The following is a 13141-nucleotide window of genomic DNA, read 5'->3' as shown; positions in this document are numbered from 1 at the left end:
TGCCATTTTCAAAGCCCTCCCTTGACAAATCTTGCTAAGTGCAGTGGCTTAGGCGCAGGGAGGTCCATGCAACAAAATGCCAAGGGTAGCAGAAGTGACATCACCCACCAGATGACGTCACGTGAAGTGATATCATATGAACTTTGACCCTGGTGACATCACATGAAATGGCATTTAACCCCAATGTCATCACCTGAAGTGACTGACGGGTGTCAAAACATAAGAAACCTTACCTTTCATAAAATACCAAACCGGCACTAAAACAGACATAATACATTTTACTATGATGGGAGTAGTCTCTACCATCAAATAATAAAGAAAACACAGTCACAGACTGTCACACTCACCTGTGTCTCTGCAGGAGCGACGGATGAGCCTCCCTTGACCCTGAGTTCTCACTTCCCCTGTTTCACCCGGAGGGATACCTGTCAAATACAAGGTGTACACTTAGACCTGAATTCACCTGATTCCCCTGGGCCCTTCCCTACGAGCGTGCCTGGTAATGTCTCTCCCTTTCCCTTGCAGGAGAAATTATGTGGTAGTAGCGCCTCGAGTCCGGGTTCAGCGCTACTGGAGACTTGATGGTTTGGTAAGTATGCACAGAGGCTTTGGTAAGTATGCACCGCGTTGAGAGAGAGAGCAGCGAAATAAGTGTCCGCGTTATTGGGGCGAGCACAATGAATAATGTCTGTTCTTTCGTTTGCAGGGGTTTGTGCGCTCGTACAACTGACCTGGATTCTGGCGTCACGAGAAGATTTGGTGAGTATGTGCAGCATTACTGATGTTCGGGTGTTAACCCATTTCTTCTTTGTTCTTACAGGTGCCGGTGTAGAAGTCCCCTCTTGACTGGAGATTGCTGCGGTGTGGAGTAAGAACGGGGGTTCCTACGGAATAGGTAAGCAGAAGCAGGATGATCTGGAGCAGGTAAGCAGAAGTAGGATGATCCTGAGCAGGTAAGCAGAAGCAGGATGATCCAGCAGGATGATCCGGAGCAGGTAAGCAGAAGTAGATGATACAGAGCAGGTAAGCAGAGCTGGCTGATCCAGAGCACGGCAAGTGTGTTGCTGATACAGCTCACAGTAAGCAACACGAAGCAGTGGAAGAATCTTGGGTGTGGATTATATAGCCAGCCACACCCAAACACTAGAGAGCTCATGAATTGTCATGCACTTCCTGTTTGGCAACAGGAAGTGGTAACCGGGAAGTTACTACAAACACTAGGAAGGAATTAAAGGAGAGATCTGCTATGGGTTATTTGTGTGCCTATGCCAGGCCTGCCAAGCCTCCACCCAGCTTGCCCCAACTACCTGCCTGATACCCATGACATAGACTTTGTCAATTCAAAATAGCCTATACCAAAACAACCTAATGCCTCCACTATCTCTTATGCAAAATGTGCAATGGGGAATATGTATGCAAAGGAAAACCAGTGTTATAACATAAAGGATCAAGATGGCTGAGTAAGCTCTCCTCCCCACGTTGGACAGCACGGAGAAAGCCGACCCCTATAAACAGGATGACACACTCTGGATCAGGTTCTCAAAACAAAGGCAGTTCAAAACGTGGATCGAGGCCTGCCTGGCCTTCCACGTTAAAGTCACTTATTTCAGCTTTCCAAAAGTTATTTCCCAGTTCAACAAAATGTTCACGTAGGTCTCCGTCTGTCGTGCTCAGACCTTTCAACACAACATTTACCTGATTCAATGTCACGTAGATCTCCCTCAGTTGGGCTCGGACCTCTCAATCACAGCACTTGAAGGGGTTCCCTTCCGCAAGCTTTATTTACATTCATTAGGGGTTCCCTTCCCCTATGTTATTTCATATTCCATGTCTCCCTCGGTCGGGCTCGGACCTTTCACTGATGTTGAAGACTTTCGAATGTGCAAGATTTTTTCCATAGACCTCCGCAGGACCACTTCGACTTTCACTTTATCTCTCCCCTATGGTATTTGCCCCAGTGTCTCTTGGTAGTTCCATAACACAATCAGCAAAGTTAAAAGAGATTGTTCTCTTAAAGCAATCACCTTTTAACTTTCCCTTTCAACAGGATTAATCTTGGCCATTGCGCATTTCATAGTTCATTCCCTTGCTGCTTTATAACAAGACATCAAACATTTTGCATAGACTTTCAAGCGGGCTAATTTCTTTCGCCGGACCACTCCACTACTCTGCATCACTGGCATCACAGTTATCAGTAACGTTTCTTTCGCATCAGCATGCATGCAACCTTCAATTGTGAGATGCACTGTTGCGGCTTCAATCTTTCCTTGACACAAACCGCCCTTTCATGTCTTTCACTAACTCACCGGGTGTGTGCATTCCTTTCTTGTCTCTGCGGGTTTGATTCACAAGTCAAGGTTGATACCACAGGCTTGGTCTCGCCTAAACAACTCTATTCTTCACCCGGGAGGGTCACTGGTGTCCTTGAAACACAATGCAGGCTTCTTCTTGTCTGGGATTTGGCTTTATCCACGTATCCTTCATGGTTTCACGGAGGCAACAACCTCCTGCAGGGATCTTCAGGGTTTCCCTACCCTTCGCTCCGGTCCCACGATCGGTCGCCCTGCTCCAGTAGATTCGCCTTCGCCCCGAAAGATCTGCTCCTTCTCGTGTCTCACTTTGCTCCTAGTGTGTCTCTATATTCCGCCTTTTATCTGTGTGGGGGGAGCTAATGGGTATCAGATATATGTGATTAAGGTCAGGTGCCTGACTTTGCCTGACCTGGTTAACGGGACATGTCCATTGAGATATGTAAGTGTTAGCCTCTTTACTCCCAGTCGCCCTCTTCCTCGGCCCAATGTTGGCTGCGAAAGTGGGTGGAGGGTTGAAATGTTGGAGAATCCCATAAAATAGGATGGGGTATGGGCACGGGAAAGGGGGGTATACCGCATCTCACCATCGGTTGTCTCGCCCCCACTCCCTGAAGAAACCTCACCCAGGTGATCCTCCTGCACTGGTCAACCCCCATGGTCTGGATCCAAAGGCGATGGCTGTGACCTGGCCACCTGACAGGGAGAGTTTCCTGGGAACTAGTAAGTGAGACACCCTTTTGCTTTCTCACACTTCTCATTTTCCAGTCTTGATGGAATTTCCTCTGATATATTAGAAAGTGGCTGTGATTAGTGGTTCCTTCTATCTCTGGTGTTCGATTGCATTCTGAAAGCTGACTCCATGTCTCCTTCCTGAAACAGATCAATTGCTGTACTTCTTAATAAGAAGAGGCTGAAATATTCTCCCTATTCATATCTCATTGATCATTGCAGTTTCTAAATACTTCACTAAATTGCTTTATCTCGGCTGGAACTTTGGGCTGTTATGGAGAATATGGTGCTAGATGCCTAATCAGGTTTCAAGAGGTGGTTGGGGGTGGTCGTGCAGTGCTGTGGGGTCTGCTATAGACCAGTGGGTACTAACTGTTCTTATGGTATTGGACTCTCAAAAATAGGTGCAGTACAAATGAGGTTGGACATTTAGGACAGTTCATTGCTCTACAAACAGCATTAAACTGTTGTCACAGGGGTGACAGAGGTCAACTTAAACTAACTTTCTTTATTTTGTGAATATAACTGCGGGTGGAACCCTTTGCCCCCCCACTAGATGAGGGAGGCATGGGACCTTGTCACATAGTATACATCAGGGATGCTACTTAGTGCCTATCTTATTCAGTCTTTACTTGGCAAATCTGTTGGTGCTACACAAACTTTCCTTTATGCAAGAATGACTTAATATGTTACAAGTGTCATGTATTTGTTCTTACTTCAATGAACCAGTTTAGATTAGTGACAATAAAAAAGGGAATTGTACTCGCCATCATGGAACTGTAAGTTGTACAGAGTTCCTTCATTTATGTAAATTTCCCAATAGTCCTATTATTCTTGCTGGCATCCGCAGAACGGCTCGCTGGTGATGAATGCATACCTTCTGCAGACATTACAGATTTATGTCTGTCTTAAACACCTTGCCATCTTCAGTTGCCCCCTCCATCAGTGGTCTGGCTTCTTTGTACCCTGCTCTGTCAAGCATGTGTCCCTGGGGACGATACCATGCTGGAATAGATCATATTGAGTACCCACACCAATGGTTCTTCATAATGGAATTCTTTTTTTAGATTGACATGGTACATTGAGATCCCACCACCACCTTTTTGTCCAGGCTGAGCATGTTCAAGGCACTAGTGTCCCCTAAATTCCTACAACATGGGATATACTCTGTGCAGTGTTGAGTCGGCCCACTGCCCATGCCAAGAACGGTCTCCTCTTTAGACGTATGCTGTTTACATTTGTGATCTCTAGAGAAGAGAGGACTGCACCCAATATTAATGTGTAAGGCCTTAGAGAATCTTCTGGCTGAGATTAGGAGTAAAGAAGAGTAGTCTGTTTCGTACCCGAACACTTGCACAGTGAATTGGGTGAGGCCCTGTTCATATGATATGATATGATATGATATGATATGATATGATATGATATGGCATGGTATGGCATTTATAACGTGCCTATACACAAGTGTTTCATAGAAAAATCACATTTTGATGCACATATTTCCAAAAGTAGTGGCATGACCTGTAAAGCAGGCACACACTTTCACCATCTGTGCGTTCCCCATTTAGTAGTTAAAACCTTGTACAAGAAGGGTAAGAAGAGCTCAAGGCGGGCTGGAAAAGGGCACAGCCAGAGAAAAAACAATACAGATTAGTCATAAAGCATGTCTCTCATCACATCCTTCTGCCGACAACGGGAAATAGTCTTAGCGTGTGAATCTACTACTGTCTAAACAGTAGATACCCATTCCGAAGGACAGTTTTTCAGGTAAGTAACCTTCTATATCTTTCCCATGTCGGTGGGCATGCTGCCTTAAAGGAAGAGCTGTTTTGTGGATGGTGGAGGTTCCACCCATTGTTTCTGAGTACTGATAGATATGTTTCTTTCATAGTTATTTGGAGCATTGCTTCATGGATGTTGCACCCACCTGACCTACCTCAACCTCACCCGAAATGCCTTCTCTCATAAGTAGGTACCCAGCTTTTTATCGGCGCATTTGTTTGAATGTAATTGTGTCTGTGTTATATGGTGTTCACACACAGGAAATGTTTGAGTGCTTACAAAGGGCCTTGCACCCAACCAGCAATTCAGTCTTGTCTTTTGAGAAGGCATGGTCTTGTTGCCTAAATACAGGTTCACACATCCTTATAAATGCTACAAATAGTGATCCAGCTGGTGACCTTATTCCATTAAAATATTAAAAAGAAACATTCATGTTACTTAGTTCCACTCAGCTAACCTTGAAACATCATTCTGGAACTATACCAAGTTCACTGCTTTCAGAAGTCTTCCCCAATAATCATGTTGTGAGTCACTTGTCTGCCTGTATCTTTGGCCCAGGTGAAAGTATAGAGTTGCATGATTGGGCTTCTACTTTCTATACTCTGTACATCTGTATGCTTGGAATGATTAGGAAAGAGTAAGGCTTCATATCAACGTTCCCTCTGCTATTATGAATATGAAATGAGATCTGACCCTTTCTAAGAGATTTCACCCCCGCCTCTCAGCATGGGCCCAGCCACAGCATCACATCTGCATAGAGAACTGTGTGTTCCTCCTTTACACCACGTCTCTAGTATCGCCTCTTTGCGTTGTATATTTATTAAATGGCAGGACTTGGCCTTTATTACCTATATTTTCTAAGGAGTATTGTTTGTTAGATCTTCTGCTTGAGATCTCATTCGTGAGGACCCACCTGTAGCTACACAGTTTTTAGTCTGGCAGTCTGCAGAGTGGACTTTTGACACCCTTTGTCTTCTTTACAGAAAAGTCAAGGATGCGCTCCCTTCCTTCAGACAGTTTTTTAGCAGTACGTTTTCCTTGACTCATGTGACTTTGTCTGGGATCAAGCTACCACTAGATGCCTTAAGGTAAAGTATGCATGGCCTGTGGGAGAGTATCTAGGAGGAAATGTGCACAGTTCGTAGTGCGTTGCATGACACTGGTGTTGGTAAATGGTTTGTGCCTGTTTCTGCCTCAGTTTCATCTGAAGAAACACACTAATAGAAGCTTCTCCATCAGGAGAGAACAGAAATGGCCAAAGGGCTGCAATTTATTGTTTATTATTTTAAAATATTTTAAATGTATTACCTGGCTCCTGTGGGCTATGACATCACAACAGTGGAATATCTCCCCCAGTGGTCGAAGTGTATGAAAAGAAGTAGTGAGACTGTTGCCTGCTGGACTGTGCCCGGTCCCCACAAAACCCATTGCCACGCCCCCTCCCACACGCAATCCAAACCCCCAAACAAACACACCTGCTGTTTAAGGGAATGTTCAGTGCAGTGCACTTAAGTGCAAGTTTCAACTTCTTACTTTTAAAACGAAACCATTCCGGAACGGTTTCTTTTTAAAATAAAAGTATAGGAACAGTACAACTTGAAAAGAAGAAAAAGTAGAAGAGCAGCAATCCCAACCGCTGCCACCCATTTCGACCACTGATCTCACCCGATCCTGGCCCCAAGAAACATCCAGGGCATTTTGTTTTGTAGAGATGGAACTTGTCAGTTTAGTGTATTTTCTATGAATGCTGTATATGCTGTTTTTTGGAGTTGCTTAAGTGGTGATGAGGTGCTTCCCCCATCTGGTTACTCTTCTCGCTCTGAGCATTTCCATTTAACCCTAGCAGGCATCATTCCGAATTAACCCTGTTCCCCAAAGGAGAGCTACCAATGTGAAAACCAAGTTGGTTGAAGCCCAGACTATGGTCTAACTGCCCATCAGAACAACTGCAGCCCTGGCATAGACCCTTCCACCCCCATGCAAGTAGAAGACATTCAGAATAGAGCAGCTGGAATTCTTTCCCGCATTCCCATAAGGTGTCCTATTTCACCAACACTGACTCAACTGCATTGGTTACCAGTTGCTAGAAAAATTGAACTTGGATCATTGTACATAGTGCAGCATACTTTACATCTGACAGGCTCTCTGCTTATCAGAGTGTGTTTAGATTTTCAGTATCAATCCTAAAGACAGATTCTGGGACACCACCTTATTCTGCTGAACAGAAGACACTAATGTCTAGCCAAACTCTATTAAGGTAGTGTGACTGAGCGGTAAGGCTTAGACTTAGCAAAGAGTGTGAGGATTGTGAATGGTTCAATGAAGTTAAGCACACACAGAGCACTCTTAAAAATACCAGTTAGGCAGAATGTATACAAATACAGTTATTTATTTAGTCCTTAGACAAACTCTTAGCAATGAAAAATCACATGTAGGCAACTCACTAAAACATTCACTGCTATCATTTACACAATCACATTGGTGTGCTCTGCTAAGAGCACTAACAACCACTTTAAGAATACAGTTAGTTCAGTTTCAGGATACTGTAAGATAGCCAAGCAAGGGAATACAAAGACCAGGTAAGTAATCATTAGGGAGCTAGTACGTGGAAGAGAAAGTAGCTAGAAGCATCATGCACTACAATTTACAAAGTTCTTTCCTAGCTAGGCAAGAGGGGGCCCACTGCCCTAAAGTCACTGGTCCCAGTTCTCGTCAGAAGAGTCTATTTTTAAGAGTCTGAACAAGTGTGACAAAGCCATGTGGCTGTTGGTAGGGGTCTCAAAGTTAGAAAAATTGAATAAACATTCCTAGCAGGCCCTCTTCCAATCCAACACTTTACGCATGTTAACCCTGTGGAGGTGTGGGGGTAGAAACAGGTATGTTTATTCAACCACTACTCAGATTCCCTCTCTAATTATGCTGGAGTTCTTGAAATTGTCAAGCCCCCTTTCCTCATTCCTTGTTTCTGATGAATGAAATTCAGGTGTCTCTAGTTCACAGGTCTATTTTGGAATAGTTTTTTAGGTCTGGCTAGTCAGCGGTCTGTGCTCGATGGATTGGTTCTTGACAGCAGGACACCTCTGCAGGATTGATAAAGGAACACCACACCAGTTACGACCTTAGAGGACCCCCCAGGATAAGAATCAGGCAGCAGTATGTGATTGCCACTCCGAAGAAATGGTGGCAGTGGTGTCCAGTCTTTCAATTGAAACATTTTCCATTGAATATTTTCTAATGAAAATATGTCCATCGAATGCGTGTTTGTGTGGGGTGAAGGGTTAATTTTGTTTGGGGTAGGTTTTTAAGAGTTCAACACGGGGGGATGGGAGGGACCACCCCAAAATAATTAAAACATTTAAAAAATGCATTCGATGAACATTTTGACGTTAGAAAAAATTAGATGAAAAAATGTGTAGATGGAACCTTTTTGATGGAAAGACATGTAACCGGTGGTAGTCAGCCCCTGTAGCGGAATAAAAGACACTGGTCCTGCAAGGCCCCTCTTCTTGTTGGAGAACTGCAACGGCAGGCTCAAATCAGAAGTATGACTGATGTAGCTCACAAAGAAGCTGGTCATCCCACAGAATGGTTTCAGATCACTTCCGAAGGCTTCCAAGGGCAGTATCCTCAGGCTGGGGTCGAGACTAGTTGTTAGCGTTGATTCAGAGGTTAAAGCAGTGATGAAGGCCTTCTGAAGATCAGCAAAGGCTTCACTGAGATAGTTGAAATATCAACACTGGCTGGCTTCCAACAACGGGTTATGGGTCTTCAGGAGGATGCTCCTCTTCGTAGGGCTCACCGCTCAAACAACGATCTATTGAAAGATTGTAGTAGGCCCCTTTTTTCTAGGATTCTCGCTGGAGTTGCCACTAGCCCACCAATGGCAGTGTTCGAAATTAAGAGTTGCTGAACAGGAGTGAAAGCAGCTCTTGGGTGTCAGACAACACCCAGTAGGCAGGATCTAGCGCTGGGGAACCAGGAGCGAGTACAGACCGCACCACAACTCTAACTTCCACATAAGAGGCCATCTTTAACTTTCTGCCCATTATGTATGTCCCATTATGTTTAAATGTGTGTTAGATGTGTCCTAGTTCTTTAATAACATTGTCAAATACTCAAAGTTGATGTCAGATTTGCATGTTTGTAAGGCACCAGTAGGCTTAGGGGAGGCAAAAGTAGCTCCTGGTAGCTGTTGGTTTCAAGCTAAGCAGACTCCCCTAGGATAGAACCAGGAGCTAAGTAGCTCCCAGCAATTCCAAAACCCTGTTAATGGTAAGGATCTACACCTTTTAGTCTAACAAGGGCATACGCAACTCCCCAGCAACAGACACACTTTGGCATGGATGCGGACTAGGGCCAGACAGTTCCAGCCCCCACGTCGCCAATATGTCAGGGAAAAGATGGATCTTCCCCCAGGAAAGAGTTTACCACATATGGGAACAAGCCAAAATACAAGATTGCCAGAGGGCAGTGTGGTGAGTCAGAAGAAGGACACAGACTCTCTGAGGATATTGTTAACTCTTATTTAATCAAACAATATTGAAAGGCCTGACTCTCCCTAATCTATGGGTGATCCCTACCTACTTTGCCCACTAAGGTGCTTGTGTGTTAGTCCTGAGTGTTCAAAGAAACAAGTCCACTGTCCAAAACTACCCTCACTGACCCTACCACTAAGAGAAACTAGCATAAAGCAGAAGAATGACTCCATTATCCTGGGGTATTACTAGTACCAGTCTTTAATATATGATCTGTAAATAGTCTCTTGTGACTTCTCGTATTAACCTCTTCAATTCCACAAGGGGTGTGTGGAACGTTCCTTCTTTATCCTGGATTCCCTTTGGGTCCCTCTTTTCCAACTAAAAGTTTCATATTTGACTACTGTCTTTAAATTCAGGATTATATCCTTCTTTCTCTTTATCACATTGATGTTCTTGTACAGGATGACACTTTTTCTATCCCATTTCCCAAGGTATTCTGTGATATTGATTTTCTTTCTTAATGTCCAACCTCTCTTTTGACTTTTCTCTTTGTTCATGTGCTTAGTATCTATTTGGTTTACAGGTTAACTGTCTGTTACTTCTTTCACTGTAACCAGTTAACTGTTCTTGACCATGTCTCTGTTTTACTCCACAATCTTGGTATGTCTCCGGTTTCAAAGTTGCTTCTATTTCATATTTAGTACTGTGACGAGTTAACTCATTGTGATAACCAGTCCCTCTCTCTCTCTCTCTTCATGTGTATTATATATTGTTGTCTTGGAAGTTAACTCTTTTTCATATTTAGTTCTGTGACGAGTTAACTCAGTGTTATAACGATTCCCTTTTTTGTTCCTTCACCTCCGGGTCTCCCGGTTACCTTCTCTCTTCACTGAGTACGTTTTCGGAAGGTATCCATCTCGGGATTCTGCTTGCTCTTCGTGGTTCTGGGATGCCATCTTCCTCCTGAAGTTCGTGTCCTCGTGCTAGCTCTCTCTTGCATCTCTTCACAGTGTCCGAAGAGCTTCGCAGGCATACGTGGTCTCTCTCTGCTTGGTGGTATCGGCAACGTTTGTCGAACCCACGGACACCACAGGTTCCTTCCCGTGGTCTTGCCACCACCTTTGCTTGGGCTTCCGCTCTTGCCCGTCAGGTTTCTTGGGCTATGGGTTTGCCGTGCCTTTGGTGTCCCGAGTACACTTTGCAAGCGAGACTGAAACTTGTGGTCTCCCAGCGTCTTGTTCTCCTCTGCCGTTACAATGCTTGGGACCTCCCACAGCCTTTCTTGGCCATTGTCTCTCTTCTCTGGCTTCTCTCTCATCTTTGGTCTCTCGTTCCTCTCGAGTCTCTCTCTCTTCTAGTTTCTCTCCCCTCAACATGGCATCTTGCATGGATTCACATGCTGATGAATATTCCCTGTTGTCAGGCTGGGAATCCTTGGTAAAAAAAGAAAACAGTTTAGCTTTAAAGTAAGACTGCTTGTCTCCTATATAGCCTATCAGTGTCCTTTGGGTCTTACTGCCACCAGCCAATGACACACATTTTCCTAAGCTCCACTCCTAGTAGCCATCTTCAGATTTTACTGCACGTTTTTAGTGTTGGGAGTCCTCGTGCTTTGCTTTTAACATTTTTCATTTTTTGATGTTTTTTGAAGAAATCTTCCATCTCTTCTTCATCAACTGTCACACGCTAACTACCGGCACCAGGGACCTGTAATAGGTGAAGATCAGCCCACCGTCGGATCTTCAGCCTGTGGAACCACAGGCTCAGGCTTTGGCCCACATCCCAACACCTCGACCATGGCAGATGCCACAAAGAAATGTCTCTTCAAGTCCTGTGAACGCTGCAGCCTTGAAGAATATCTTCATTGAGGATTGGCACCTCAAGTGCATTTTCTTTCTTCATCCAGATCACAGCGTGAACAGATGCTCAATCTGTCAATCCTTTTTGTCGAAGACTCAGAAGGACCGCCACCAGGGGTTGGTGGCATGGATTGAGGAAGATAAGGCATCTGACACATCCTCTGGGCGTAGTCATGGCTCTTCCAAGACCAGCAGGTCCACTGAGCGTACTCCCTCTGGTAGGAAGAGGTTGAGGTCCTTTGTGGATGCTTCCCTGGCGAAGATCCAAACGAAGGCGAAATCTCATGCTCCATCAACTTCCTCGTCAACGGTCCCCACGGCTGCAGACCCAGTTCTGAGAAGGGTCAATAACTGACTCTGTCGATGGTTAGCTTACTGGCTGGTGGGTTACCTTCGTCCACTAGGAAATTGCTGGCCTCGTCATCCAAGCACTGGTCATCGTCAAAGACGAGCAAGTCGCCTAAGGACCCGTCTCTGGTTCCCCCATCGCCAATGCCCTCGTTGACATGAGCCTCATCGGCGACAACTTCATCCATCCAGACTGTCGCCCCGTCGACGAGCACGTTGACGACTGTCTGTGAAGTCATGTCTTCCTTCGACAGCTGCTACCTGGAGGGCTTGTCAATGACTGTCATCTTTACCTCTTCACCGGTCAACATGCCCAGGGTATCTCTGCCTCCTAGACCTCCGTCAGCAGTTCCAACGATGATCCTGTTCACTACGACACCTATTCCTGCTCTGCAGGCTCCAGTTGTCGCCTCCTTTCCAAAGGGCTCTGATCTGGTGAGAGACATGGCTCTGAAATTCATTCCCACGCCCACCAAGGCTGTCCACTCTTTACTCTGGCTCCTCTGGGATCCCCCAGACAGTCCCCAGTCATCTACACCAGTTCTGAAGAGGACCTGGCAGAAGATTTTTATTCGGATCAGGAAGGGGCCATGGGGACCCCAACCCCATTCTACCCATACCTCATCAGGGGTCACCGACTTGTGGGCCTTCCCAGCCCTTTAGCCCTCCAATGTCCTTGGACATCCTAACCACTCTGCACACTCTAGTGGCAAAAATTCAACAGAGACTGCCCACTGCTCCTGTTCATGCTCTGGCCATGAATCCTCCACTGGCCCCTCGGCATCAGCTGACACCGCCTCACAAGGCCCCTCTTGCCCCTCGGCCTGCGCCAGTGGTTCTGCCTACCGTGGAGGAGGAGCCAGTTCAAACTGACACTGGCACGGACAATGGCACCACTGGTCCTCATACAGATGATTTTGACAACTACATTCCCACAGATATGGAACCTCCGGATGTCAATGAGCCCACCAGGGCCTCTCCTCCAGGCGAAATTGGCTCTTTCCACTCCATATTTCGAAAGCTGCCAAACTCTTAAACCTGGTGCCAGAAGAGAAGGAAAAGGAGGGTTTCCTCTTTGAGCAGCGGGAGTCCTCTAAGAAGACCATTGTATCGTCCCATTGTTGGATGAGATATGAGAGGATGGCTTAGCGATAAGGGAGGCTCCTAATACCACGTCTGTTAAGCATGACCAGTTGGAGAAGAAATACCGGGTTCCAGACTTGGCCCCTAGGTGCCTCAGGTCTCAGCCTTCTCTGGACTCGGTGGTATCAGCCGCTGCCAGAAAGAGATCCTCCAACCCCTCTTTGTCGTCCATGGTGCCTCCAGGCCAGGAGGGCAAGAAGCTTGATGCTGCAGGGAAGCGCATCATCACTACTGCAGTTTCCACCATCCAGGCCACCAACGCCCTTGTCATCCTGTCAAGATACGACAGAGAGCTGTGTTAAAATCTGGCCCATCCTTGACTTCCTTCCTGACGATAAAAAGACTGAATCCTTGGCCCTGTTACAGGAAGGGGAAGTGGCTTCCGACCACGCCATCACTGTCCGTCTCGACTTTGTGGACTTCGACTTCCGCCAGATGGGGAATGATGTGGCTCTCCGATGCCAAGGTTGGCTAAAAGCTAAGAAATGTCGCA

At 45.8% G+C, this 13141-nt stretch overlaps 1 protein-coding gene across 2 annotated transcripts in view; it reads left to right on the top strand.

The window, feature by feature from the left end:
- Positions 1 to 13141, top strand: part of CARMIL3 (capping protein regulator and myosin 1 linker 3) — a 2002476-nt gene that overhangs the window by 703088 nt on the left and 1286247 nt on the right. For both annotated transcript variants that reach the window (XM_069633925.1, XM_069633924.1), the window contains exons 15-16: positions 4930 to 5006; positions 5804 to 5908. In XM_069633925.1, the coding sequence (XP_069490026.1) occupies positions 4930 to 5006; positions 5804 to 5908 (182 nt within the window). The remainder of the gene's footprint in view (positions 1 to 4929; positions 5007 to 5803; positions 5909 to 13141) is intronic.

The sequence above is a fragment of the Ambystoma mexicanum genome, chromosome 13, assembly GCF_040938575.1.
Source record: "Ambystoma mexicanum isolate Mex_15411 chromosome 13, UKY_AmexF1_1, whole genome shotgun sequence".
Classification (NCBI taxonomy): domain Eukaryota; kingdom Metazoa; phylum Chordata; class Amphibia; order Caudata; family Ambystomatidae; genus Ambystoma; species Ambystoma mexicanum.
Note: the sequence above shows the minus strand (reverse complement) of the source record. Positions and strands in the feature narration are given on the sequence as shown.